This window comes from Sipha flava, unplaced genomic scaffold (assembly GCF_003268045.1).
Source record: "Sipha flava isolate LNK unplaced genomic scaffold, YSA_version1 194_pilon_pilon, whole genome shotgun sequence".
In the NCBI taxonomy this organism is placed as follows: domain Eukaryota; kingdom Metazoa; phylum Arthropoda; class Insecta; order Hemiptera; family Aphididae; genus Sipha; species Sipha flava.
The window spans coordinates 888,641-913,496 of record NW_020272758.1 but is presented as its reverse complement, the minus strand read 5'-3'; the positions used below and the strand labels follow the sequence as shown (position 1 = coordinate 913,496).

Genomic DNA, 24,856 nt, shown 5'->3' with positions numbered 1-24,856 from the left:
AGCACACCGCCTTGCTACGTTTAGCCGTTTAGCCGCCTGTTTATTTATTGCAATTAAGAGCAATTTATCGGTCCCCTCACGAGTCACATGTTTATATATATATATTATAATGTGTTAGATAAAAATAAGTTACGCAACGAATCCACGAGTATTGATCAAGAAATCTGAATGAGAAATCGTAAATAAAACAAAACGTTAATTTTTGTCACCCGATTAAGTAAGCCGTTTTTACGTATACGATTTAAACAATTGAAAAAGGAATACAACATAAATTATTGTATTGTTTTCAGCGAGCACAAACTAAAGATTTCAATTTCTTCAGACTTCATAACGTAAATTGCATTCGAACTCATCGGCATTTAACGTCAACGTTTCAACGGTCTTCTTCTTCTATCGTGTGGTCGTTTCAACGGTATACACACTTAAACACCTATTTGAACACCTATTTTCATTCCATTATTCCACGTTAAAATCTATAATGTACTTTCTTAAAGACCAAAACGTAATTGAACCTATATTAGTTTCAAGCAAGTATAATATAATCTACAACCTCCGGAGCTTCACGTGTCCGATCTCTGATGTATAGTATAATTGTTTTTATGTACTGCTATATGCGATGAAAAATTATACTTTTATGATTCCATAAAAAAATTGTATCAATAACATTGAGTATTAGTAAACGTGAGTTTGATTAAATATTGTTTAATTATTTTAAACTATTCACTTTAGATATTCTAAAGTGAAATGAGGAACGTATTGGATTAACACCAGTGGGTGGTTTTTTTTTTTTTTTTTTTTTGATAGTTACGTTTACAACCACTTTTACTAGTAATAAAATTTTAAAACTGTACAAATCGATTGGAAATTGTATACTTAGTTAAATAGCATTATAGTGTTTTTAAAATTGCTTTTGTTTAAAAATCACTGAAAAAATGATGCCATTAACAACGTATTTGATTTTATTGAAATCAATTTTAGTCTTTTGTTTTGATTCTAAATACAATACGTCATTGGATAATCTTAAGGATTTTTAACGATTATTTATTTTTCAATGATATTGTGCAATATACCTTAACATTTTTCTTTCGTTATACCTATCTATTAAAATGTATGATACTCAAATTGTTTTTTTTTTATGTACGAACATATAACATAATTTCCGGACAAAATTGATTTTTTGTACAAAGTCATGTTTTTTATTTATTTTATTCACTCGCTCAATATTGCTAAAAACTTTCTTTTTTTTAATTTATGTCCATTTGAGTACTTTATATGTTGTTTAAAAATCCCGAATTGTATAACAGAATATTTAAATTTAATAACATACTACATTTTAATCACACATATTACGCAAATTATTTATTGGTGTTTAAAAATATACTTTTTTTTATTTAGTTTTATAACTTTCCGAAAACTGCTTAATTTATTTTGGTTTATTGTATATCAATCAAGTTTAAAAACTAATGGTTTTAACTAAGGGTATATTTGATTTATATTGACATTGGGCGTTTTCTTTCAAAATGAACAGAATGATTGAAATAAAGTTTGATTTTCACAATTCACTAAAATTATTGTTCGATATTTTTTCTTGGAATGTAATTTATTAAATCAATCTACTGAAAATTACATACATGTACGAACAGAAAACAAATTGGTGTTGATTATTAGGAAGTAAACTAAGAAATATTGTTATTTATTTTTAGTTATTGAATAGCATTTCGAATCTGTAAAGCGACTACAAAAAAAAAAAAACAAAATAAAAAATACATATATAACACTGTAAGATAAAAGCCTAAAGACCAATGGATTACTTGAGAATGACATATTTTCAAGAAAAAATGAATGAGATGAATATTTTAAAGGGGTTTGGGCATTAATTTATTATTAGAAGATATGGGTTAGCGAATGTAAGAAACCACAAGAAAACTAAAGTAAAAGAAACGAATGTAAGATGAAGGTTGAAGAAATTATGCTTGTTTATATAATTGAGAATAGTATAGAAATGTATTATGTGTGAAAGAAATGTAGATGATCGAGACATTTCAAGGTGGAGAACTAGGGTTACCGACCTTAAATAGTTTGGTGAGAAGGTAAAATAAAAGAAAAATAAAGAAAGGTTATTGAATAATATTTTTTAAGAAATAACGTTAAATTCATTTATTTCAGCAAATACTTATATAAAAATAGTAGTTATATAATTTTAGCTTATCAAATATTGAAACTATTGAAAGCAAATCCGTTAAGATGTAGGGTATTTACTCGTTGTTATATAGAATCATATATTTTTCATAAATCGTATAAAAGTAATATAAAAAATGAAACAAATTTAAGTAAGATTAATAGCTAAGAAAAATTTTCAATTATAGATGTTTTTAAGCTATTAATATAAGTATTTTTTTTTTATCGGATGATTAAAAAATTAAGAGTATCTTAAGAGTATAAGAATTCCATAAGTTATATCATAGAAATCAAACTACTATTACTCTTATAGCTATATATATATATTATATTATAAACTTTTTTTTATACATCATTTAGCTGATTAGCAAATGCATTTTATTGTATCTAATATGATCTAAAATTTGTTTATATTATTGTGTTATTTCGTGACTTATTTTAAAGGTGACGGAAATTTACCAGTAATAAGATTTTATTATAATTAGTGATGTAACACATAAAATTTAAATTATAATTTATTTTTATCCCTTTATAACTAAAATTTATATTTTAAAATAAGTTTTTTTCTATAACTTTATATTATAAGCTGTGTTGAATCCATATTTCTTTACTATTCATCTATATGAATTCAAATTAAAAGGTAAGAACAAAAACAGACGATTGTATTGAATATAACAAGATTGTTTTGATATAGAATAATTTTTATTGTTTAAATTAAGCTGTAATTAATAGTCGTGGTTTATTTATATACAGATTATAATACAATAAATTGTTCCATAAGCCTAAATTGTATTGAATGAATAGTTTTAGTCGTTATTTAATCAAAAAATTAATGAATTGAGCATAAGCTTATTTTAAAACAAATTTTATTACATTAGATTCGAATTGTAATGTGAATGAAATAGCGTTGCTTGACTGTATAATAATATTAAGTCAAATGGTTTTTAATAACTATTAGCATAAACATTTATTGGAGTTATTTATTTTGTTAAATTAGGTTCCGTCGAATATCAATAGCGTTCATCCAATATCTATTAAAATGAAAAATAACATAGAAAATTGTTTTTCTTTATCAGCTATATATTTATATATTTATATATATTTATCAGCTATATTTAAGTACTGTTATTTTAACAACTATTTTACGAAAATATTTAATGAAAACGAGCATAAACTGTAGCAATCAACTAAAAAATTCAATAAAAATAGGATGTTTATAATTTCAAAGAATATGTGATGCTGTTCTTAAATGTTTTAAAAGTATAATGTATTGGTTAGTAAATGTTTTGTATTCAACGTAAAAAAATTAAAGCTGGTAAAAAGCTTCTATAAAATATTTTATGTTGAATACAAAACATTTACTAACCAATACTTTATACTTTTAAAACATTTAAGAACAGTATCGCATATTCTTTGAATTTATAAACATCCTATTTTTATTGAATTTTTCAGTTGATTGCTACAGTTTATTCTTGTTTTCATTAAATATTTTTGTAAAACAGTTGTTAAAAGAACAGTACTTAAATATAGTATTGAACAGCGCAGTTGAAATACTATTACGACATTTATCACAATTTGTGTACTCAAAATTATTGTTCAAATAAACTGGATTTTGTTTGAAAAATTATTACTATACTTAGGGAAATAAGTAAATAAATAAGCAAACAATTTAACGTACAAATTTATCCGATATGATACAATTATATAGAATGGTGTTCATTGCAACTAGTCAAATAATATAAATAAGTCTTAATATTTTAAGTTCACTATGCTCCTTCAATATTAGGTAAATCACGTGTCAATTTATTTTTTAGTTAAAAAAAAAAATATAAAAAATACTCATATAAAATAAGATAAACTTATGCTATAAGAAAAAACAATTAAAGAACAAATTGACTGGGTTGTTTTGAAATGTTGGAATGTTATGATGTTATGATGTACGATTGCAACGTACGTAAAAGCGATTGCTTTTTTGAATGAAAGACTATAATATATTAATATATAAAATGAGCATTAGCATTAGCATTTGAAATTTTTATTTAATTTGAATATTAGACTATTATGTTAAAAACAAACAAAAAATCATCTTTTTTTAATGTAATATTTTACGTACTTATAAATATATATATATATATATGTCGTAGCGACTTAGTGAAATTAATTATTTTATGAAAAGTTGACCATTTCATGAAATGGAAACGGATTTTTTGCACTTTGTGAAATACAAAAATATAACATGGTATGGCAACTTTTTCATGAAACGGTCATTCTTATTGACATCGTGTAATTTTTTTCACAATCTGGTCATTAATTTTGTGTGTTGAAAATATATTTTTATTTATTATAGTTTTATAATTATTTTTGTTTGTCATGTGTATATTGTAATATGGTATTTATATTACATTTAGTTTAGTTTTTATATAATTAATAATAATAATCTGTAGGTACAGGGCCATCCCAAAGATGAATATCAAGAGGGGGGGGGGGGGTTGAATAATATGAAAAATGCTGACTATAATTTTTTTACTCAAGGTATGTAGTATAATTAACTATATGTAGTCGTATTTTTACTTTTTAACATGTATATATGTGTCAGTGTCACACGGTCTTAAAATTGACAGTTTAATTATATATATATATATAATAATATTTTATATTGTATAATAAGTAGTTATTTAAATTATATTTGTGTGTACACTGTATTAGGAAATATGTAATATTTGTTTTTCGTTAGTAAAATTAGATTCTTCTAAGCTATAATGAAACAATTCAGACTGCCAACTCATGTTTTCGTTGGGGGGGATGAGAACCTCCCCTCTAGACCCCCCTTCGGGACGGCCCTGTGTAGGTAGTTAAATAAATTACATGTGATATAATTTGTTATACAGCTAAAAATTATATATTTGAACAATTTAATTAATTAATGCAACGGCTGTTACATTAGATACTACCTTTATAACAATCACAACGTTTAGTTCGACAAGCATTTTGCATGCATTACTCAAAAATTCTTGACCTCCAGATATGATTTTAATTATTTCACGTTAAGTCAATTCCTTTTGTTTGTTAACTTGATCAGCAGATATGAAATGTGTTGTGACACGCTGCATATTTTTAGAAACAAACCATCTTTTAATGAAATCCGGTTCAGTTCCTAATCTGTTCCTCTCGTTTTCTTCAACTATTACAGCAATCATGCGTGCAGAGTCCAGTGTTAGGAATAGATAATGCAAAATTTATCTAGATATAGATAATAGATAAAAAAAATTAAAATATCTAGATAAAGATAAAAGATAATTTCATTTTTATCTAGATAAAAAAAAAGATATTTTCAAAAAATTTTATTTTTTGGTCAATATTTCATATTTGTAATAATATCTATGAAGACTCGATTATAATCATTATTATCAATAAGTACTTAGGTGTTTAATGTTTATTGTAGTAATGTTGTGTACCATTAAGCATTATTTATATATTATGTATAATATTTAATGATAGTTTATCACTAAAATGTTATACAAAAAAAAAAAAACAATGAAAATTGCTTTGTACGTATCAGGATAAATACAGAATACATAAGAAATTATTTTAAGTTAACAATATTGTTTTCCATATAATCTTAATTTGATAATTTGCATTATTCTTTAAGTAGTTACGACTTTATGGGTTGCAAGAGTGAAGTATTGACTATTCTGCATATGAGTTATATGTGTTTACTAAAATAAATTATCTACTATATTTGGAACTTCCATGGAAAAATAAGAAATTTAGTTTAAAAATACTAAAAATATTTTCCCGACATGAAAATAAAAACAAAATGTCATACAAAGAAATAATAATTACTTATTAATAATACAAAAACTATGATTATAAATACAAAATCTATATATATATATAAAAGAAAGTCAGGTTAGGTACAGACTTCATAATTCAAGAAAGGCTGGACCGATTTTTATGGTCTCTGATTTGGATTCGTCTCTGTACAAGAATAAAAATAACTCTAATCTTGGCAAGAATACAGACAATTATCTAGATAAATAAAAATTTTATCTTAGATAAGTAATTATATAACTTAGCGTTATTTATCTAGAAAAAATAAAAGATGACAAAAAATCTATCTAGTTGATTTATCTAGATAAGTCCAGCACTGGCAGAGTCTGAATGCCCCTCATTAACTTTTGAAACAGGAATTTTGATACATTCATTAATATTTAATGCAGAAATTATAATCTATAACAAATAACAAAAAAAGTATCTAAATATACTGTAAACATCCAGTTTATTTACTATATATGTCAAACTGTTATGTGTAGTAAATAATTTAGGTACCTTTAACCTTTTTTCGGCGGATTTTTTTTTTCCTGTATGCATTGCTTTACGTTTTTTTTCTGATTTGTTCTATACAAATTACAAATATCTTCTGTGGATTCAATTTTTCAAACAAAATTCAAACTTCATTTCTACAGACCATTTATTTGATTTATTGTCGTTCATCTGTGCTTGAATCATATTTTGGACGTCCTGGTAGCTACGTCCAATACTTTTCTGACTCTGAGGATGCTTTAGTCATCTGTGTAAAATAATACATTCTGACCTTAGTTTCTTGATTTCATTGATCACAGAATTTATAACCTCTCTATAGATATCACTTTGTAAAACTTTTGGTGCACCAAAAGTTAGAAAAATTTGGTGTAAATTAGATACTTCCTTAACCCGCTCATTTGTTTTCAAAAAAAAATAAAGATTTAGATGCTGTATATTGGTCTTGATATTTTAAAATTCATTTATGTTTTCCGTCAGGTAATGACTGAAAATCAACCAAGTTTACCCACCTCTCTTGTTGTAGTCTTTGCTTGCAATTACAATTTGTAAACTATCATGTAATTTATTTAACAACTTACATATTACTATTATTAATTATATAAAAACTAAAGCAAGTATAATATAAATATCATATTACAAAATATGACTAACAAAAATTATAATAAAACTACCTATATGATAAATATAAAATTAATTTTCGGTACACTAAGTGAACGACTAGATTTACATCTAAATTACATATTGGAGTGAACGTTTCGTGAAAAAATCACAATATTATGAAATGTTTTCTTATTTCACAAAATGTAAAGAAGCAGTTTCCATTTCATAAAATGGTCAACTTTTCATGAAATACTTAATGTCACTAAATGGTTATGACATATCGATATATTAATAGTGTACTAAAATGTAAAAATCTTAATTTAATATGTATTGATGTATTTACCTATAACTAATATCAATGTTAATATATTACGTCTATGAAAACTTTTTACGTCGCCAACTTTGCCAAAACTATGTGGCTTTCTGGTGTGTAAAATACAAAAGGCTATTTTTTATATTTTCATCAAAGAAGGAAAGAACAGTGTGAAGGAAATTTTATAAAACTTGTGAAATAAAAATAATGTACTATGACTGGCAAATCTGTCTGGTCAATTGGAAAATATGTACACATAACAGTTTACAACCTTCATGGTTTTAATGGGAAAATATTAGTAGATTGCACAATTAACCGGGCATGAGCATGCCCAGTCAATTAGGTATACAACATAGATCTTGATCTACATGGATATAAGAACAATATTCTTTAAAAACACTACATTCCATTATTCAACCAAATTAAAATATATATATATATATATGTATGTATACATATTTTACACTTACAGTTATAAGATGTATATATAATAAAATTATTTTCAATAGTAATGGAAAATTGATTTAAAACCTTGAGGCTTAATGAGTAACACGACTCTAATGTAAGCGATATCGATAATTCATTGAAAAATATAATTTAAAAAATATTTAATATTTTAATCAAGAAAATATAATTACTATAACAAAATTAAATACAGGATTAGTTTGTATATACAATCATTATATGATTTTCAACCCGCAATAATTGAATCTCCTACAAATTTCCGTGTATCGTCTAAATATATAATATCTTGTTGGGGCCAACATTATTATTTAAATTACATTTTTATTAATTATACGAATGAAAACAAAATATAAGTAATTAATTATTTCCTCAAGACAGTAAAATAAAATGAGGACGCCTAAAGTCTTAACCAATAGAGAAGTTGAACCCAGGTGTAGTACAATATTATGATTACAGTAAAGAGAAAGAGAGATACAAATTCGTTAATGGGCATATAGATGGTAAGATATTTGCTATCTTATTCACTATGTAATTAAATAGTATTTCCAGTGACTATAATTTGAATAAACGTATGTTTATGTATTTTATTGTATCTAAACTAAATAAAATAGATAGGTACATTTTAGCACTTATGAAGTAATTACGAATGAAATTAAAATAATTTTAGCATGTATGAGACGAGTTGAAACAAGGTATATTATGACCGGTATTCAATATCCTGATCTTTTATTGTCAGACCCGATTTGTTTCTACGAATTTAAATTACTTTTATAGTATTATATATCGATATATTTTGTTTAATATTTATGAAAATATAGAATAATATGTATGCCTTATGGATTTTTATTTTTGATGGCTGTCAAAACGAATGATACGAGTTTGTAATTTTTAGTAGATTGATCACACCGCAAAATCATATTGATGAGATAACATGTCGGGGTATTGCATGTCTATAACTTCAACATGATAATAATTTTCACCATCTTGTAAAAAAAAAAAAGATGACTTTCTATTAATCCCGATTTATCGGTTGTCATTTTCGCACAAATGAAACGGGCACTTATAGAGTACTTTGTGTAGGTTCTAATGTCTGCGTGTTATATGATGTTATATAAAACACTGTCATAAATTACAAAATTTGAATAGGAATGTACGGGAAAATATAGATTATTTTACTGATAAAATATAGTGTTAAAATTATTCCTTAATAAACTATGGTTATTAACACGTGGAAAAATTTTTGTCAATGGAATAAATTAATTTATATTAATGAAATTTAATAAATAAATGGTGATTGAAAAAAAGTTTTAAGAATAAATTGAAAAACCAATTTAAAAATATAGGTATCTACTTATAAGAATCTTTAATGTTAACATAGAATTTTAAAACGCATTATATTTCATGAAAAACCATAAAAACCATTATACTTAAATAAGTATAAATTTTAAATAAAATTTTTAAAAGTTTACTAATTGAAAATTGAAATTGTATAAAAATAGCACTCTAAAAAGAAGATACAAAAACAGCATGTATGTTGTATGAATACATTTTAAATATTTCAATTATAGCTGAATAAATAAATGTTTAAAATATTGCAACACCCTAAAAGCATTTACAGTTTTAATACATTTGATTATTCGAAAAACTATGTATTTTTTTAAGACATTTTACTATGCGAAAAAATAAAAAATATGCATAATGAAAAATTAAAATGGTAGTTATAATAATTTTAAAAATAAATAAATAAATATAATATAGATAATAGGAATAAGAAAAATCATATAAAAAATAAAATACGTATTTTAATTAAAAAACATTTGGGTTTTTATATTGCTTTATAAGACATTAGTGGTGAATAGGTATATTTCAAGAAGTCTATGTTAATTGAAATACTGAGTCTTATTTATTCATAAAAAAATATTGCGTTGAGAGAGATGGGTTTTATAATAAAAAACGTTTTCATGGCTAATGTATTTTTTGACGCGATCGTCGTAATTTGCACGACAATTATAAAAGTTTAACAAACATCAGTGTTCTGAGATTTTTTGAAAACATTTTCAACATATATGAATCGTTATCGTTATCGTAAATTATATAAAAAAAAATATCTTATAAAAATTATATTCAACAGGTACCGTAATAATTTCAATATCACTTTGAAATCTACGTAGCTGTTTGTATAGTAATATGATTCGTTTTTTTTTTTATACTAACATTATGAGTTCAGTAGTTATATTTGGTGTTTAAAATCTACATATGGATACGTGGAATTAAGTTGTTAGATCTTATATAAATAAGAACATAAGGTTTTGTTACAGTAAAAACAAAAAAGATAAAGGAAATATAATTTAAAAACCGATTGTTTGTAATGCAACTTCGAAAATTTGAAAATACCGAACATTTTTAGTATAGTATATGTAACTTTATTAATATGAAATATTATTAAATTACTTATACGATTACTGTATAAAAATTAGTTTGTTTTTCTATTAATTAATAATAATTATAAAGGTAATTTATTGATATAAAGAAAGTGGATAAGGTTTTTTGACTGTTAAATATCATATTATGTATTATGGTGTAAACAGTCCAGTAATGTTTTCCAAATTTCATAAAAGTCATTAATTTAATACGTGGGTAAAATAATTAATTATTATATGGTAATAATTATGATGAACATTATGAACAAAGCCGCTTATGAAGTTGATCGTTGAAGAGGGTTCAATACATAACATAGTATGTGAAGTACCTTATGTAGACACATCGATGTAAACAAAATTGAAAGTTTATTTTTTATTTGAAGACAAATAATTTTTGATTGATTTAACATTCAGGCATTCAGTACATAACAATAAGGTTAAGTAATAAGATTACCAAAGTTCAATACTTTAATAAATAATCAATTAAAAAGTAAAGAGTTCACCTGAGTTATTCATAAAAGTAATTTATCTAGAAACGAAGTTTATATATTTTTTTAAAAATGATACTAAATATTTGTAAACTATTTTTTACTTGTTTAAAATAAAATTCAGTGGTTAAGAATTATATGTGTATTCTTTGTAATATCATTACGAAATTCGTTTCAGAAAATAAAGTATAACAGCAATTTTTACAAAAATGTAGGTTCTATAAAGGTTGAATATTAACAACAAACAAATAATTCATTTGGCTAGCTGTAACGGTAAAATCAAATGAAAATTATCAAAATAAATTACCATAAAAAATTTAATCCATTAAAAAAAATGTAAACATCAACGATTATATATTATTCCGCAAATTACGGAAGATTAGTTTGATCCGTGTATATTTCTAACGTTATATAAATCTTACTTCTTATGTTCACTGTTGTAACTTTGTAATTACAAATTTTTATTTATCATACAAAGGACATAATATATTGTATCCTTCCAATGTGTTATATATGTGTACAGTCTATAACTGTAATAATTCAGTTTGGTCCATGAACGTTTTACGTTTATTAATATTTAAAATTACAATATACAGGTAAATATATTGTTTCTTAAATGATATTATGATTTGATAATTTATTAATATGCAAACTATGAATTGAACGAAAACTCCACAAAACAATTGAAATACGCTCATATTATCATAAATGTATTTCTGCTATAATGTTTTTTTTTTAGAACTTTAATTTATGGTATTAATATCGATTACCAAGTGATTACAATCCAATCAAAAATCTACAGGTACCCAGTACTGATCAGTACTACCTAAAACTGATAAACTAATAAGATCGATATTATTTGAATTCATTTAATATAAATACTTATTATTTATTAAGAAAATTATTGAAGTAGTAAACAAACATGAAATTATATTAACAAATGAGATGTGTTTTTTAATTAAATATCCTCCAGAATTTTGTTAAGTTAAATAAAAAGTTCTGTTGCGGTGTAGGTACTCTGACAAATAATAGAAAAATGATTAATAGTAACGATAAAACTTCTTCCAACCATAATTTAACATATTATGCAGTTATACTTTCGTTTTCGTTGACAATTAATAGTTTCAGACTCCACGTTTTGTTATTGATTTGATCAACAAATACAACAACGTTTACTCAGCTAATAATTGTGTCAAATACGTTTTACGGTTACTATACATTTTAATTGTATTTATTCAATACCTACCATATCATTGTCACGAAAAAGAAATAGATTAAAAAAACGATAGTACGTTTTCCGCGTATAAGAGAGTACAGTTTAATAACTTAAGAGTTCTTTTTTTTTTCTGTGCTTATAAATTGGATCTGCCCGTTTCAAAAGCGATTCTAATTACTGTAATAATCCAATTTGGCATTCTATCGTATTTGAATACAATATGTGATAAAGTTTCATACTAGGAATGAAAACGTGCTGCAGTATGTGTAGTGTACTCTGCACGTCACCAATAATTGAATCTTATTGTTATTTTAATAGACCACACGTTGCAAATATAATCTTAGTTTTCATATAGGACTCATTCCAAGTATTTTAAGAACGTTTTCGCCAACTCAGCACTATATGCTTCGTAGTAGTTCATGGGGAGGGATGGCGAATGTATACAAATGTTTACACGTTCATTTTTTACAGCGATTTAATATTTACATTTATTTTCTAATCTTATGAGTAATAGCGAAGTTTCACATTTGTATAGTCAGCTTGTTTAAATAATTCGAATGTTGATCATTAAGACTAACTACTATTTTATATGAACAATTTTAAATTTTATCATAATTAACATAATATCCCAAGACATTGTATGATATTTAAATTATGCACAGTCAAACAGATGAAAAGCTTTCGGGTGACACTTTGAAAGTCAGGGTAAACAGGTCACTGGTCATAATAATCAAATTAAATATAATTAAAAACATTAAAAGCAGATTCGCCACGATCATTACAACTCGATTATTTTATCTTACATGTGACAGCTATTGTCATTGTAAGTGTGTTCTATTTGAACTTAATGAATTAGAAAAAAAGGCTACTTGTTTTTTTTTAAACACTAAATGCAAAAAATTAAACAAGTAACTTGTAAGACACACATTTATAAAGTAATGTAATTAGATTACGTTTTATTTTTATTTCATACAACACATTATAGTAAATAAGTGTTAAGTAAAAGTGAGTTAAGAGCCTTTTATGTTATCAAATAAAATAAAAATAAAAATGATTTACTGCATTACTGTTGTATTAATGAGATAAAAAACAGCCGATTGAATAATGGTCATCTTAATTAATATTTATCTGGTGTAGTCGTGATTGTGAGACTATATAGTGTGTAGTTCTATTAATAATGTTTATTATATCATTATAAATTTAATAGGAATGAGAATTTTTAACCAAATTAATAAGTATACATAGCTATATAAATAGTTTTTTCTTTCACTATAAAATATAACCAAAGATAATAATATAAAACTTATTAAAATAATAACGATAAGTTTTTCCGTTTTTAAAACTATTCAATTACATTTAGTCTAATTTCTATTTTATTTAAATTAATTTAATTAATTTATATATTATTTAAAATATTTTAATAAAATTATTATAAGTTGTAGTTATGATTTATTTATATTTAAACACATGTGTAGGATAATTTGTATTTTCTTGTTTAAAAATATATTTGTAAATCTATTGTATAAACGAAGGACTTATATTATACTTATGATATATAGGGGCTCATACAAAAAGATATTCTATATGATTGAATTGAATTATGAACCAATTTGAACAATCAATAAAATGATATTAACTATGTGACACCTCTAGAATTTTGTTGTTCAGTACTCGAGTTAAATTATGGTAATTTATGACCTGTTATAGAATATTGCTTTGATAAGACTATAATGTGAACTTAAAATAAAAATATAGTAACTAATTAGAGTTTATCATTGAAATATAATAGTGAAATTATAGTGTCAATCAAACGGTATTTTTTATAACAATATCAAAAGTATGAGTTTGATCATCTATTTTTTGAATACAAAAAAAAAAAACACTATACATACATTTTATTAGAGCCTATCAAAACCACCTAACCACAATATTTTTATTTTATTCCTTGCAACAATTATTCTGGTATAACGAAATGATATCTCAGATCTTTATCGTGGGTACAACCTGTTGCGGTTCATGTGATTTGAAAACTTGAGCAATAATTTTTCTTTTTAACCTATATAATAGTTTTTTAATGCGAAAAAAACTATTAGTATGCATTTTATTTACATTGGACTTGTGTTCCGGATCACTAATTATATTTAATTAACTAATGATTTAAAATTAATTAAAGAGTTGCGTAGTGTAATGAAACCTTCAGTGACCAATGTGAAACGTTTTTGCCAAAAAATAGAAAAATGAAGGACAAAACTTCAGATGTAATAATTTTATATAGTTCGATAGTGTTCCGGATTTTATGAACTTAAACTAAAATGGAACCACGAAAATTCAACCTATGTGTAGAATAGTAAACTGTAATTTTAGTTCAGGTTTTAAATTAAAATGTACTCGTGTTCCTCATGCAAGAGTAATTTATATTTCATTCTGTTTGCGTTTTATTAAACGGTGAGTTCACGTTTTGGAATTTGTGTTCAACTATTTCACTATTCGTCAAACTTTTATTAATTTACAATAGTTTAGATAAAAAGTCATTCGGAAGCGTGGTATGTTCAATGGTGTATCAACACGCAAAGATGAAAAATTATACTTTCTTTGTACATTTGTACCATACGCATAATTTTACTATATTTTTACAAATAAATAAAATACCAATAGCACATTATTGCAATATTCTAAGCCGATAATTTCGCTGGCAGTTTTTTTTACGATTAAAATTCGTACTAATGTCCATTATATTAATAAAAATAAATATATTTATTCAAATAGTTAATTTTTACCGATGGAATAATAAATTAATAGCTGATGAAAAGTACCTTTTCATCAATCGCGTAATTGTACTTACAAAATCATATTTAAAGCAATAGAGGTAGCAATACGATGTGTGCAACAGTAACACAGTTATTTAAGTTCTTCACTTATTTTTCACTTATACACTTAATAAGTTTACAATTTTCCATTAATCTTGTATTTTTAATTTATATTAATAGTATATAAGATTCAAAAAAATATATAATATTGTAACGTGAACACTTAACAATTGTGAATATTGTTGAGTTCGATAATACATCAAATTTATGAAAATAATATAACTACAATAAAAGCAAATTAAAAAAAAAAAGTTATAACTAATTATAAACGTGTTAAAAATTAATTATAAGTCATTGGTCGTGTTCAGTGTGATGTGTTTTATTCACAAATTGGTGTCTTCCTTAATGTTATGAACTAATGAATAATCCATATATTTAAATAAACTAAAAAGTTACTTATATTCTATATATTATATATAATAAATAAATATATATATATATATTCTACTTATATTGGTCATTTAAAATAATCAAGAAAATATTTTTATAATAAAATAATTTTGTTTCATAATATGTCCCATAAATTTTATTTTTATTATTATTACTATTCACTAACTATAATAAATTAGTACAAACATTGGGTTTTACGATTTGTAGTCAATTCAATGATTTATTATAACGTGTATTTAATTGAATAGCTAATATTAAAATGAAATTAAATAATATTTATTTATTTGAGTGGATAATAAAATTGTATTAAAAAAGACCAGTAGAGTGCTTATACGAATGTAATAGTCAAGCCACTGACGTTATTGTTTTCATACTCAACAATTTTTAAATTAATTTAAACAATAAAAACATAATTTACGTTAACAGGATGTGATACATTAGTAATTTAATTGTAAAATCACGCTTTAAGTTGAATAAAACAATTCCTTGTAAATTCATAGAAGAGGTTAATTTTTTTTATTCTAATACTAGAAAATAATTTGTATTGTAACGTTTAAATTTTTTCATAGTTAAAAATTGAATTAGAGTTATTTATAAGTAAACATTTATAATATTTTAAATTTTAATTCAAGTATTAAAATGATTGAAAAAAGTTTTTATGCTATAATACCAAAATATTATAAATATTTTATTTGTAGATCCATTGACATAATCGCCATCACACGTCTCGCATTCATTTTTAACGTCGTCGTTCTATGGAGCGTAAAATAACGGTCTAGATTTCGGGTACACATCTTTTTATAAAATAATATAATAATACGTTAAATATATGATAAAATTATAAAATATATTTTGTATTTTATTCTTAAACTACTAGATAACTACTATCTATCCAATCTACCTAATTCAGTGATCAGTGGTCATTGTCACTTATTATAATCATTATTACAAGTATAAATATAATAATAATATTATACGCTAAATTATTTTCTTCAGACGCTACATTTTGTGTTTAAAATAGTGATGGTTGATAACTGAAACTACTTTGATAGAACTGTGATATTCTTCCTAAAGACAAATAGAATGAAAATTATTTTGTTCGAAATTAAACCAGTTGTTAAATGAAAATTGTACTAAGTATTCTGAAACCAGATTTATTATTGGTTTAGATTTCATGTTCGACAATAATAATCATATTAACTTGTATATAATTTTATTAAATAATCAAAAAAGCTTTGAGTTAAATTTGAAATTTTACTTACTTATTGTGAGGGGAGGGCAAGACAGGGCACTTGTCCCACTAGAATTTTAAATTTGTTTTCCAAAGCATTATCTGTAACGCGTCAATTTAGTAAACATGGATTACTTTAATATAACATATATGTTATATATAAAAGAAAATTATCTTTAATAATAATTGGATTATTTTATATTATCGTATCTAATCTTATATTGGGCGAAAAATAATAATGTAAGTTAAAAATGTGAAAAAGAATTTCATTTATTTTTTTAAATATATTTTGCTCCCCTCCCGCATAAAATTTTTTTTGGGAACGCCCATGGATTATATTACTATTTCATCATATATCACATCATTGAATTATCAGATAGATCTATAGTCTGTTCAGATTAAGAGTGCCCAAACTCGCGCATGTCTTCCGAGAAGTCGATAACAGTCGGACACCCATCGATATCTAGACGCTCTATGATTCGTTGTCATTGTTCGACCGCCGTCGTTGTTTATCAAAGTCGGTGACTGTCGCCTTGTATACAGATTATTATTGAAAAAAAAACCATGTTATTCAAAATAACATTGGCTTTACGAGAAGAGTTTGGTAATACAGTTCACTACGTATAACAGCATCGTAACGCGTCGGCATACTACAACTAGTGATTACAATCCCGAGATATCGGATCCCGGGATCCCGACTACTTTTTGGTACCGAAAATATCGGGATCTGTGTAATAAAATACCGGGATTCCTGGGACTATGTAATATCGATTCAATAATTTAATCGATGCCGATTGCTGATTAACGTGTTTGTAAGATGAGATAATATTATATTTACGAGTAAAAATGATAAAAGCTCCCCAAAAATGATTTTATTAAAAACCAAATAATTAAATTAGTTAACTAACCTAACGTTTTGAGGTTGAACAAACAGAAAACGAATCTATTACACTTACTCAATTGACATTACAAGAAAAATTGGAATTTGAAATAAGCAAAAGTAATAGAACCATTGATCTGAAAACACAAACAGAAACAGATTTGGTTAAAATAATAAGAAAAGAATTGAATTTATTTGAAAATGGAGGAACACGAGGGCATCATTTAGAGCTAGCGTATAAATATTTAATGTCTATTCCTCCTATTTGCATTGAATCAGAACATGCATTTTCAGCAGCAGCCTATATAGGAAACAAGCTAAGAAGTAGACTGGGAGATGAAACATTGGACGTTCTATTATTCCTGAGATCGTATTTTCAAAATAAATAGAACATACATTTCTTTGTAAATTATAATAATATTTTTTTGCTATATAAAATAATTAAAATTAAATTAAGATAAAATGTTTGCATTATTCTATCCCGGGATAATCTCGGGATCCCGAGATCAATAACTAAATATCCCGAAATTCCGGGATCGTAAAATAGGGCCGGGATTATAATCTTTAACTATAACGTTTCTAGTGGAAAGGACACATGTGCAGTAAAAACCAGTTTTCGACCAAATGACTGGGAACTCTTATTCTGAATAGATGAATAGATAGACTATTGACTTACAGGTTTAATTGATTGAACAATAACTTCTAAAAAAAAAAAAAAATTGGTAAGTATATTTCACTTCACCACTGTATTGGTTTATATATTCATGCTAATTTTGAAATTATTTTGCATATGCAGTGTAAGTTTAACATTATAGTCATATGATAGTATTTTATTGACGTATCAAATTTGTATAGATTTAAAGTGGTCAATAATAAAATATTTTATTCTTTATTTGACGTAACGAATTCATGTAAATATATTTACAAAAAATAAATATATTACATAGTATGGATAAACATATGAAAATTATGGGACATAGATGAACATGTATAGTCTGAATAAGCAGTTCAAACAAGAAGCTTGTTTTTATAATACAAATACGTGTGATGCCAATTGCAAATATTGTATGTGAAATACGAAAATACATGTATTTTTTATGAAATTGTAGACAGTGTTAGAACCTAAAAAACCATATGAAATGAACACGGTTTATTAATGTAGTACGCACGTTAATTATAATATCCTTATAGAAATCGATGGTCAAATTACTACTATGTTGTTCGTTTATCCATTTGAGATTTTTTTTTTAACATCTTATTCAAGCAATTTATGGATTGTACAAAATTATTAAATGCTCCATATTACTAAACACACAATAGTTAACTATTAAATATAAAACAATAATGTACAATCCCTGTGTTAACAATCCAATCCCTATGTATATGATAACTTATAATAGTTACCATCAGATATTGAAGTTTTTCTAATATGATATACTAATTATATATTAGTTTTTAATAGGTACTATAGTCTTCAAAAATTATACTTGTTAAAAATTGTATGATTTATTTTGATTATTATCCGACGAATAAACATTTTAAATATATTTCATTCGATCGTATTATTTATACACTTCAAAACGTTCTATTGTTTGATTTTCTGTGTCAATCCTTAAATACGAATATCAACACTGACAACGACAACAGTCACCTATCATAAACGTTTTAGTCAATATTTAGTATTTGAATTGTCGCACAGACGTCATTTAAAAGGTTGTCATTATATTAATAAGATATACATATATTACCTATTTTAAACAAAATGATAATTTAAAAATAAAATACACATGATCTTCTATAAAACGTATTAATTTAAAATTGCACTTTTATTATGAATTTAAACAATGCTTTTTACTGTGGAAAATATATTTTAGTAACATTCTACATAATCGGTTTTTTATTGTTTTTTTTTTTTTTTGTGAAAATTTAAATTTTTTTAAACACAAAAACAATTTTCCATAATTATTGACAGTCGTTTTAAAATATCTATTACTTAAAATATACGGTTGACAAAAAGTACAATATGTACACATGTTATGTGATTACTAAATTTGCTTTTCAAAATATTTTGAGCAATAAAATGTTTTGACATAACATTATGTATCGAACATCTGTTGTTCTTTGTACAATGTGTAAAATAAATCATTTACTTGTGATTCAGACTTTTGTTTAAATGATTACTCAAATAAAAATCATATTATCTATAAATATCAACGTTTACTAACATTTTTGTCTTCAAAAATGATAATATCCTATAATAATATGTTATTATTATTAAAATTAATTAGTCTTTTAAGACACCAATAGAAATTAATAGATCTTAAATATAATGTTTGACTTTAATAAATGTCATTAAATATCACTTCTCTGGAAACTTTAAATTCTATCCCTCCATAAGAAGTATCTTTCACAGATTGGATGTCACGTGTATAAAAAGCTATAGGTTAGACACACACAGTATTATATAGAACATATCTAGTTATTTCCATACAATTTGACATTTTATACTCTTTTTTCTTTTTTTCTTTTTTTTTTTTTTTGATATTCTGAGAATAAACTTCCTATTTATTAATGTTTTGATTTTTCATTTCATTTCTTACCATAAAAATATGAATTTCCTATAAACGAAGTTTATAGTAAATTCACGAAAATAAAGTTAACTAAGTATCTTCCTTGGATTTTTTACTTTTTTTAGATTTATTACTTGATCTATTTCAGTTAAATGTAAAAAAAAAAAAATAATTTTTATATTTTCCACGATTCATATTTAGATTTGGGGGGTCTATAATGCTCGAATGGACTGCAAATCGTTAGCACGTTTTCAAAAATGTTTTTTTGAAAACAGACAATCCATTCGCGCAGAACGAAATTTATATATTTTTTAATTAATTATCGGTCAGTAAAAACAATGTGATAAATTATAAATGAAAAAAATCTGTACACAAGGAAGAATACTTATAAGATATATGGAATAAATACAAAACAAAACCGTTAAAGTTATATAAAAAATATTGAAAATAAATTCCATTGTAGAAATTTAATTTTAAAAATTGTTTAATGTAATTTAATAATTATAATTATAGCAATACTTCATTAAAACTTGATAGTATTTTATAGACATTTATAATCCATGGATAATTGAATGACCAGTACTAGGTACGAAGTACCTACCGAATTTCTGTGTGTGAAAACCGTAGACATAACATTAATTATATACATTATGTCTATAGCACAAAAAAGTTTTCTTTTTTGGGGATTTTCGTCAAAGTTAGTTAAAATATATTTGCGCAATCGTGAGTTGTATTTTTTTCGCGCAAACAATTTGTGAATAAGGTATATAAACGAATTGTAACTCCTCAATGAGTCTACGTAAATATGTTGTTGTATAAAGAAAATAGATTAATAACGTGGTACACTGGCGGAACCCAAATTACGACTAAGAGTATTCGGAGGGGGTCCTATCAGAAATAATTCCTATTAAATAAAAATAAAACATAGTCGTAAAACTATGTGAAATACTTTTATTTACATATTATAAATAATATCACAAATCGTTTACAATATTTATTTGATACACTGTTGATCAATAAAACAATATTATGAGCTACGTGAGGGTTGATCGTTGCTGTAGTCGAGGGAAAACCGAGACCTATGGGTCAATTCTTCAATGCCGGACACCGGTCTCTATTGTATGTCATAATTACTAACGCTAAATAATATAACTCGTTTTTCTTGTTCTATTACATCAAATAAAATACGAAACCGCATGCAAAACATATCCTAACAATGAGATTTATTATCAACAACGAATAAAGCAGAAAAAAAATAGGAGTGATCGCATCGTTCTCGGAAAAATCATCCCCATATAATATTATTGTTACACTTGATTTTTGTTTATACACTATACATCTCGTATTGCAAGTGGCGAAGTTTGTCGACAAAAACCCGCTGTGTAGGGGTGGATCCACAGTTGGAGAACTGTGGGTCGGGCTAATTTAAGAGACTTCTTATTAGACCTGACACTGAATTATAAATGTATACCTTGTAAAAAAAAAAAAAACAATATGATGATATATAATAAGTGTAATTGTTCATAATTACAGTTAAAACCATTAACATTTATTTTATTTTATGTATGATTTCGTCTTACATGGGGTCCGGCATAGACATTTTTTACTTTACTACACAATTAAACCAATGGCGTGTTTTTCTCTAGTCTAGTATTAATTTTAACTCATAGTCGGCACACTAGAAAATATTAGAAGTCTACAAGAGGCCGATTTCGTCGACGAATTTCAACCATGGGTTAACTGATCTCTTGAACCTCCTTAGATTCGTTCCTGCTGTTGTGTAACCAATGACCGATTTTGAAGGAACGCACGTGGGTTTTCGTGGTTTTCTTCTCCAACAATACCGTGGTGATCATCACAGACGAAATTCGAAATTTACCGATTATACGCCAACTATGCGTCGAGAAAACGACCGGAATAGTATCGATATAACGAATTGGTTAAGTATCTGATATAGATCACCGTGCATCAGCACACGCAAACAGTAGTTATGCATTGATAATCGTATAATGTAGTTATTCGTGTAAATCAACGATAACCGACGACCTCGTTTTTTTTTTTTTTTTACTTAGAAACAGCTGGGGAAAAAACACACTAAAACCAACTAGTCAAATAGTGTACAAAAATCAAATCAATCGACGCCCGTAATGTAACAATACACAACAAGTATAATCGAGATGGACCAACTAGTTAAGCAATCAATGGTTTATCGACGACTATTTGTTGTTATTATAACGTTTACGGGTGTTCAACACACGGTAAACACTACCCGTCACGTTTTGAACCGCGTGCGCGTTTATCTCGAAATGATGTTGATCAACAACAAAACGTTGTAGTCGGTTAGGTTACGAAACGCGTTAAACGCGCGATAAAATATTCAATACGCAAAAGTGTTACGGTCACGAACGTTAGGGTAAACGATCCGTCTCGAGAGGCTCAGTCGGACGTGGCGAACGGGCCGAGAACGTGGTGCGCTTGCAGGTGCGGGTCCGGTTCCAGTCGCACGCGTCCGAACGGATCGGGGAAAGTGTTCGGGAAATTCGCTAGGCGATCGGGTTCGTCCGCACTCGGTATCCGTAGTGCGGACGACATTTCACCCGGCTGCACTGTTCGTTTTTATTGTTCATAAAAAACACTTATTATTCGTGACTACCGACGAACACGTTCAGCGATTGCGTTTACTCGAATTTAACACGTGTTTCAGGGTCGAAATATTGCGGCGTGGCCGAGCGGGCTGCCAGACCGATAGTCGCGATAGGAGGAACAAGAGGGCACGGCGCGGTGTCCGCGATGACTCGTCCACGTCAACGGTCAAAGGTCACGGCGATAACGGTGCGCGATAGACAACGTCATCGACATCTCGATCATCTCGGCGAGATCATCACCGCCGTCGGCATCGGCAGCATCAGCAGTGCGCGGTCGGCATCGTACCAGTCGCGTGCGGGTGACTCGGCGTAACGCGGATACGATACGGAACGTTCGGCCGAAAACGGTGCGTGTAAACTTTTCGCGGTGGGCAGTCGACCGGTTATGTTTATAAATATGTAAATATAAAATATTTACATAGCGTCGTGACAGTAATAACGATAATAACCACCGGTTGTAACGGCCGTGGCGGCGGCCCGTACGACAGCAGCGGCTGTCTGGCGGACGGAACGGAAGCGGGGAGGAAAAAAAAAAACAAGTGCGAACAATTGTTCAAACGCCGCGGGAACGGATCGCGGACACGCGGCGGGAGACCGCGGCAAAGGGTGTTTGGCGCGTGCGACGCGGCCGCGGTGACGCCGCCGGTTTGTTAGCGACGCGCAGCAGGTCCGATGCGTTCGGCGCCGCCGTCCAGCACCTGTGCCGCCCGTGTCAGCAGCGCGTCGTGTTCGCGTCACGCCCGTCGCCGACGACGACGCCGTAACTCGTCATTGCCACCATGAAGCTCCGCGACCGCGTGGTCATCGGCTTCTGCCTATCGTTGGTCCTGGTCACCGTGCTGTTCGTAGTCGACCTGCAGAACGAAAACGATCGCCGGCTGCGGGCGGCCGTGGACGTGGACGCGGACGCGCCGCTCGGCGTCGGGCTGCACGGCCGTTCGCGCCCCGACGTGCCCAACGTCTGGGACGCGGCCGAATCGCCCACGCTGACGCCCGCGTTCGAGTACCGATCGCGGCCGCAACCACCGCCGCCGCGGCGGCCGTCCGCTCCGCAACCGTACGTGCCCGCGTCCAACGACTACTACCGCACGCCCGTGGCCGACCCGTACGCCGACGACCGGTTCGACGATCTCACAGAACTGCTGTCCGTGCCGCAGTTCGTGCCGCACCACGGTAAAGTGGTCGACTGGACCGTGGTCACGGACGTCATCGTGGACGACACGTCCGTCGACGGTACCATCAGCAACGAGTACATCGCCGAGTACTTGGAAAGTGGTTCGCGGTAAGTCGCACGCTGTTATTACAATATAATAAATATGCGCGGGGTGGTGGCCCCGTAAAATATTTCACGAGGCTGCTCGTGTTGAACTGTGTTGATGATTTTTCGAGCCGTTTTATACGAAAACAAAAACGTTTCATTTGCGGCGCGACGAGCGTCAACACCTTTGTAACCGTCAACACCGTCGATCGGGCTCGGATCGGTACATTTACTATGAATGGGTTGCGAAGGGGTTGCATTTTATTTTTAACTAGTGGATCCGGACACTAAATAGCAATTTAGACACTAGATAGCGGAATAACGAAAACTATCGTATTGTCACGCTATCGTCACGCTGTTCATGGGTACACGAGATTATGTGTACTACGATTTAGGCGACGATGATCTATCGTCCAAATTTGGCGTAAAAATTAAAAGAAAAATTACACTTGACCACCGAATTCATGCACACGGTTGTCACGAAGCATAATATCCCCGTCCGGCCCACAGGGTTTTGTCGATCCACGTGGTCTCAGCGTTCAACCGGTTCGGTATATTATTTCTCTTCACTCGAATCATCGTAATCGTACACTACGCAGCGCATAGTTCTTCCCGGAACGCAAGTCACGCGTAAATAACATAATCTTTCTCGCGAAAACCTATTCTGTACATGCTCTCGATTCGTTCAAAATAATCATAATATGTGTGGTCGATGTCAATGCAGACTTAGACATATTTTAAATGCCTCAAAGATTACATTTAAATTAATTTAGTTTTAGAAGAATTCCACGTGCACAATGAAATAAAGTACAATCATTTTAATACTATTTGAAATATACAAATCGATTTTAAAAATAATGGCTTGAACCAATATTAAATAGTTATAATAATTATTAGATAATAATAAATTATAATAACCAAAGTATTTATATTACTTAACATATCTATGTCTAATAAGAACTAATTTTAAATAATCTCTCCTATTTTAATAAATTATCTCTATGTTGGACGA

The 24,856-nt window shown here is 28.0% G+C and overlaps 1 protein-coding gene across 4 annotated transcripts in view; it reads left to right on the top strand.

Annotated features, from left to right (window-relative positions):
* The window catches only part of LOC112681654 (extracellular serine/threonine protein CG31145), a 79,278-nt gene that overhangs the window by 17,841 nt on the left and 36,581 nt on the right, over positions 1-24,856 (top strand). For 2 of the 4 annotated variants that reach the window (XM_025551914.1, XM_025551915.1), the window contains exon 2: positions 22,646-23,868. In XM_025551914.1, coding sequence (XP_025407699.1) covers positions 23,366-23,868 — 503 coding nt within the window. In that variant the 5' untranslated portion in view covers positions 22,646-23,365. Of the gene's footprint in view, positions 1-22,371; positions 22,550-22,645; positions 23,869-24,856 lie in introns of those variants that run through there. The other 2 variants (XM_025551917.1, XM_025551916.1) reach the window with 2 other exon arrangements.